This window comes from Ranitomeya imitator, chromosome 1 (genome assembly GCF_032444005.1).
Source record: "Ranitomeya imitator isolate aRanImi1 chromosome 1, aRanImi1.pri, whole genome shotgun sequence".
NCBI lineage: Eukaryota > Metazoa > Chordata > Amphibia > Anura > Dendrobatidae > Ranitomeya > Ranitomeya imitator.
The window spans coordinates 624897191-624903190 of record NC_091282.1 but is presented as its reverse complement, the minus strand read 5'-3'; the positions used below and the strand labels follow the sequence as shown (position 1 = coordinate 624903190).

The 6000-nt window shown below is 40.0% G+C and overlaps 1 protein-coding gene across 1 annotated transcript in view; it reads left to right on the top strand.

Moving 5' to 3' along the window:
- The first annotated feature begins 1352 nt into the window (after positions 1–1352).
- Positions 1353–6000, top strand: part of LOC138681359 (extracellular calcium-sensing receptor-like) — a 53155-nt gene continuing 48507 nt past the window's right edge. Inside the window, exon 1 of the mRNA XM_069768842.1 lies at positions 1353–1622. Coding sequence (XP_069624943.1) covers positions 1365–1622 — 258 coding nt within the window. The 5' untranslated portion in view covers positions 1353–1364. The remainder of the gene's footprint in view (positions 1623–6000) is intronic.

The window sequence follows — 6000 nt, the reverse complement described above, 5'->3', positions numbered from 1 at the left end:
GGATGGAAAAGAAAAATTGACAAGTGATTTCAACGCAAGATTGTGCGGATGTTGGATAAAGAACCTAGACTAACATCCAAACAAGTTCAAGCTGTCCTGCAGTCCGAGGGTACAACACTGTCAACCCGTACTATCCGTCGGCATCTGAATGAAAAGGGTCTGTATGGTAGGAGACCCAGGAAGACCCCACTTCTTACCCCGAGACATAAAAAAGCCAGGCTGGAGTTTGCCAAAACTTACCTGAAAAAGCCTAAAACGTTTTGGAAGAATGTTCTCTGGTCAGATGAGACAAAAGTAGAGCTTTTTGGGCAAAGGCATCAACATAGAGTTTACAGGAGAAAAAAAAGAGGCATTCAAAGAAAAGAACACGGTCCCTATAGTCAAACATGGCGGAGGTTCCCTGATGTTTTGGGGTTGCTTTACTGCCTCTGGCACTGGACTGCTTGACCATGTGCATGGCATTATGAAGTCTGAAGACTACCAACAAATTTTGCAGCATAATGTAGGGCCTAGTGTGAGAAAGCTGGGTCTCCCTCAGAGGTCATGGGTCTTCCAGCAGGACAATGACCCAAAACACACTTCAAAAAGCACTAGAAAATGGAGAGAAAGCACTGGAGACTTCTAAGGTGGCCAGCAATGAGTCCAGACCTGAATCCCATAGATCACCTGTGGAGAGATCTAAAAATGGCAGTTTGGAGAAGGCACCCTTCAAATATCATTGACCTGGAGCAGTTTGCCAAAGAAGAATGGTCTAAAATTCCAGCAGAGCATTGTAAGAAACTCATTGATGGTTACCGGAAGCGGTTGGTCGCAGTTATTTTGGCTAAAGGTTGTGCAACCAAATATTAGGCTGAGGGTGCCAATACTTTTGTCTGGCCCATTTTTGGAGTTTTGTGTGAAATGATCAATGTTTTGCTTTTTTGCTTCATTCTCTTTTGTGTTTTTTCATTTAAGACAAATTAAATGAAGATAATACCAAAGAATTTGTGATTGCAATCATTTTCAGGAAGAAACTGAGTATTATCTGACAGAATAGCAGGGGTGTCAATACTTTTGGCCATGACTGTATTCTATAGTGACAGCCATTTGCACTATTGACAATGATGGAGAAATAATGAGTGAAGTAGTAGAATATTCAAACTAATAAACATATGATGGTTGTTGGACCTTCTGCTACCTTTGTAATACAAAGTTATACAGGGGCATCATATGCCACCATAAGGCCTCATGATCTGATCGATGCAGATTATATTTATCTTTTGTAAATGTACTTATGAAGTTTTTTTCATTCTGTATAATAAAACATTAAAGACACTGTTTTTTTTAACAGATTTCACATACGATATTACCGCTACCTCCTAGCTATGGTTTTTGCTATTCAAGAAATCAACCAGTCATCTGATATTCTTCCAAACATCACATTAGGTTTCAAGTTGTATGATTCGTGCTATAATCAAGTAAGGTCTTTGATGGGAACAACATGGATCTTGTCAGGAAAACAGGAAACAGTGCTAAACTTTGACTGCCACAAGAAAAGAATGCCCTCTGCTGTAGTTGGGGACATGCCATCGAAGGCCTCCATACCAATGGCTAGGATTCTTGGCCTCTACAAATATCCTCAGGTAAGTTTACGAAGAAAAATTGCATTCTGTATATACATCCATACAATACATACAGTATACACAACTATGGAAATTGAGTCCTAGCTCTAGAATTTTTATCCAAGTAGGAATAGTTAGAAATAAAAGATGAATGGGGGCGTGGCCTGAGCTCTGGTGATGTAGGAGGTAAGAGCTCTGAGCTCCCACTAAAGAACCCAAAAAGCGACGAAAAAAATCCACAAGAGGCATTTATTTATAATTTTTATTGAGTTATTATCCCTCTACAACAGAATTGGAACATTTTACTGTCAAAAAATGCTTTCAATCAAGAATTTTTACTTCATAGAATGTAGGAGATAAAACCGGAGACAACATTTGAAAAGCGGAGGGATACCTTTACCTATTTTTTTTTTTTTTCTCACACCAGAATTCAACTTTAAGGTCAGTGCTTGCATTTTCCACCTAAGAGCCAATTGGACAGTTATCCCTGGTCATTTGGGTGCCCATATTGCAGAAATTTCTTTTTATTTGGGTCTCTTGTGCACTGAAACAGCATTCTTCCCTATGGTGTAAAGGCGGAGGGATACCCACTTCATATATTTTTTGACTGTAGGATATAATTAAATTGATGACCAGTGCACCTAGTTTTCACTCAGTGGACAACTTAGATTTATCATCCTGTCATTTTGACACATATATCTGAAAGATTAGAGGTGGCACAACCGAGATTTACCAGTAAAACCCGGCTGGAATACTGCACAGCTTAACAGCATTCTCACCTGAGGTAGAAAGTAGTTCCGGCAGCTCCATTTGACTTACTGCGGCAAGCTCCTGCTTCAGCAAGATTATAGATCCAGGAGCGCTTCAGGTACCTGCTTCCACGCCGACCATCAATACAGATACATTGCTTATCTAAGATCAAAGGGGCTGAATTGTCTGAAGACAGAACACCGAAGGAGACTGCAATTTTGGAACACCAGAAAGGAGGAGGATAGTTTTTTTTTTGTTTTTTTTTAAAAAGCACCCAACATTGTAGGATCCTGTTTACCTATCAACCAGATAAGAATCTCAAGGTGAAGACATTTTGAAACAATAAAGGCGACTGTGGTTGCCTGGGTGGTGTCTTGGGATTCAGTCCCATAAGGAATTGACGGCTTTCAGAGAACTTTAAAGGTTACTTGTACCTAGAATGCAAAGGGAGAGGATTTAGGTGTTGTATATAGACCATCTGATAAATAGTGCCTTATAAGTTTATACCTTATAGTTCCTATTTCATTTTGGTTAGTGACATCTAAGCCCCATATATATTTAATTAGGGGACTTATAAGTGTCCTATGATACATAATATTAATTAACTGCAGCTCAGAGCCTTGTTCTTTTAATATATAACAATCTGGTCAGAGACTTTACTCCCCTTATCTTCTAATCCTACTGTCATCCATAGGCTCAGCTCTGTTAGGGTACCGTCACACTATACGATTTACCTACGATCACGACCAGCGATATGACCTGGCCGTGATCGTAGGTAAATCGTAGTGTGGTCGCTGGGGAGCTGTCACACAGACAGCTCTCCAGCGACCAACGATGCCGAGGTCCCTGGGTAACCAGGGTAAACATCGGGTAACTAAGCGCAGCACCGCGCTTAGTAACCCGATGTTTACCCTGGTTACAAGCGTAAAACTAAAAAAAAAAAAACAGCACATACTTACATTCTGGTGTCCGTCAGGTCCCTTGCCGTCTGCTTCCCGCACTCACTGACTGCCGGCCGTAAAGTGAAAGTGAAAGCACAGCCGCTGTGCTCTGCTTTCACTTTACGGCCGGCAGTCACAGTGCGGGAAGCAGACGGCAAGGGACCTGACGGACACCGGAATGTAAGTATGTGCTGTTTGTTTTTTTTTAGTTTTACGCTTGTAACCAGGGTAAACATCGGGTTACTAAGCGCGGTCCTGCGCTTAGTTACTCGATGTTTACCCTGGTTACAAGCGAACGCATCGCTGGATCGCATCGCTAGATCGGTGTCACACACACCGATCTAGCGATGACAGCAGGAGATCCAGCGATGAAAGAAAGTTCCATACGATCTGCTACGACGTACGATTCTCAGCAGGATCCCTGAACGCTGCTGCGTGTCAGACACAGCGATATCGTAACGATATCGCTGGAACGTCACGAATCGTACCGTCGTAGCGATCGAAATGGTATAGTGTGACGGTACCCTTACTCTCAGTTTGTTTGGGCAAATTTGAGGAATAGGAATCATTGTATTCTTTTCTTCATCCTGATCAAGGAATCAAGAATCTTCCTCCCATTGTACGTTACACAGGCTGTTTATTTAATCTTTAACCTCTTTCTTGGCTGGACATAAATCTCATTACGCTGCCACATCAAAGATTCTAGATCTAAAAGGTACATTACCCTATTTACTCTTTACAAAACTTGAGAGGCCTATGAGGTAATTATCTGCCTACTTTAACTTGTAAGCTTCGCATGCTGAACCTTTGTGTGTAGTATCTTGTGTTTCAGGTTACCAACTTTATTTGTTTGACTGACAGCTATTCTTTTATCAATATATTGTATCCTATAGCAATATTTACATGCAATTACCTGTATATTGATTTCCAAGGGCTATATACTATAATTAATTGTATCATACTATTATATCTATCCAAGTGTCAATAAATGAGACCGACCAAAATGCAGACAGGAACAGGGAAAACAAAAAATAAATCCCAAACAAGTAGACAATCTCTACAAAGGGCTCACTCTAAATCTTATGAAGATTTCTTTAACGCACCTAATCCTACTAGGTCAAGGTCCCCTGTTAAGTCAATGGAACCAAGTTCTACATTTATTAAACAATCCTCATTCCTAACATACAGTAAAGCTACAAAGGAAGGGACTATACGAAAAAATTCAACATCCAAATTGCCAATAAGCATGTCATCCCGTAAAGGAGACCCCAATGGAGTGTCCAAACTTCCAATTCTAAATACCATCTCACCTAATGAAATGAATACTTCCAGATCATTTAAAAGAAAAGGTCCTAGTGACCATGGGAGTAAAAATGACCCTTCCACTGAAGATTTGGACAATCAGTCTGATGACTATTCACCGAACAATAGCCCAGACAGACAAAGAGTTAAAACAGATCACATAGAGGTGCCACCAATAGCAGAGATCCCACCTCCTTTAATTAACCTGGATGAATTTCTTAGTTCTAACAAGCCTGCCACTGAAGGTTTTTTGGCTAGCCTTTTTAGGTCATTTAATGAATCTATGAGGATAGGATTTGAATTACAGAGCAAAACCCTGCAGGAAACTTGCAACAATTTCATTCAAAGATTCGAGAAGAATGAAAAAAGATTAACTCTTGTTGAAAAAGACACCATTTACCTTTCCAAACAGAATTCTAATCTTCAAGCTGAGATCCTTACCCTCAAAAATAAGTTAACAGACCTCGAAGATCGTAGTCGAAGAAATAACTTAAAGATAAGAGGCATTCCTGAATCCGTCCCGCAAGGTGATCTCTCAAACTACACTAAAAATCTATTCAAACAACTGGTCCCCAATCTCTCTGACTTACAACTGAACATTGACCGTATCCATCGCCTGCCACGTCCTAAGGGGATACCCCAAGACAAGCCCAGGGATACTATCCTTAGAGTACATTTCTTCGATACAAAAGAAAAGATTTTGAAAGGCATCAAGGAAAAAGGTTCCTTCCCTGACCCGTATAGGAACATAAAATTGTTCTCAGACTTCTCCAAAGCGACGATGGATGCGCGTAGATCCTTTAAAGACATAACAGCTAAACTTAGAGACTTCAAAGTGCCCTATAGATGGGGCTTCCCAACAAAACTCTTAGTGTGGTACAACAGCAAAAATTATCCGATCGATACCCCTTAAGAAGGCTTGAGATTTATTAAATTCCTCATGGAAGAACCTGCCTTTAAAGATAAACATTAGAAAATATGGGTATTATTATTTTCATAATTTCATTCTTTCATTAGACCTCTAACTCTGAGGTGTCTTTGTGGGCCTCAGCCACAAGTCTTGTATACCCCACACTTAGGTGAGACTCAATAAATTTGGAGTCCTCCAGGAGAACCCCTATCTTAGTTCTTGTGTATTTTGGCTAGTTTTAGATAGGCCAACCACCAGTTTTGTTGTATTTATCTTTATCGCTCAGTTTTGTTTCATTCATAATTAATAATGAAAATCCTTTCTTATAATGTTAGAGGCATCAACAGCCCTAATAAAAGATTTACCATTTGGAAGGAGATTATTCGTTCTCGTGCCAATATTGTATGTCTGCAGGAGGTGAAATTAGCAAAAGACAATCATCCAACTTTTCAGCACAAAAAATTTCCACATATCTTTAAATCGCTACACTCGTCTA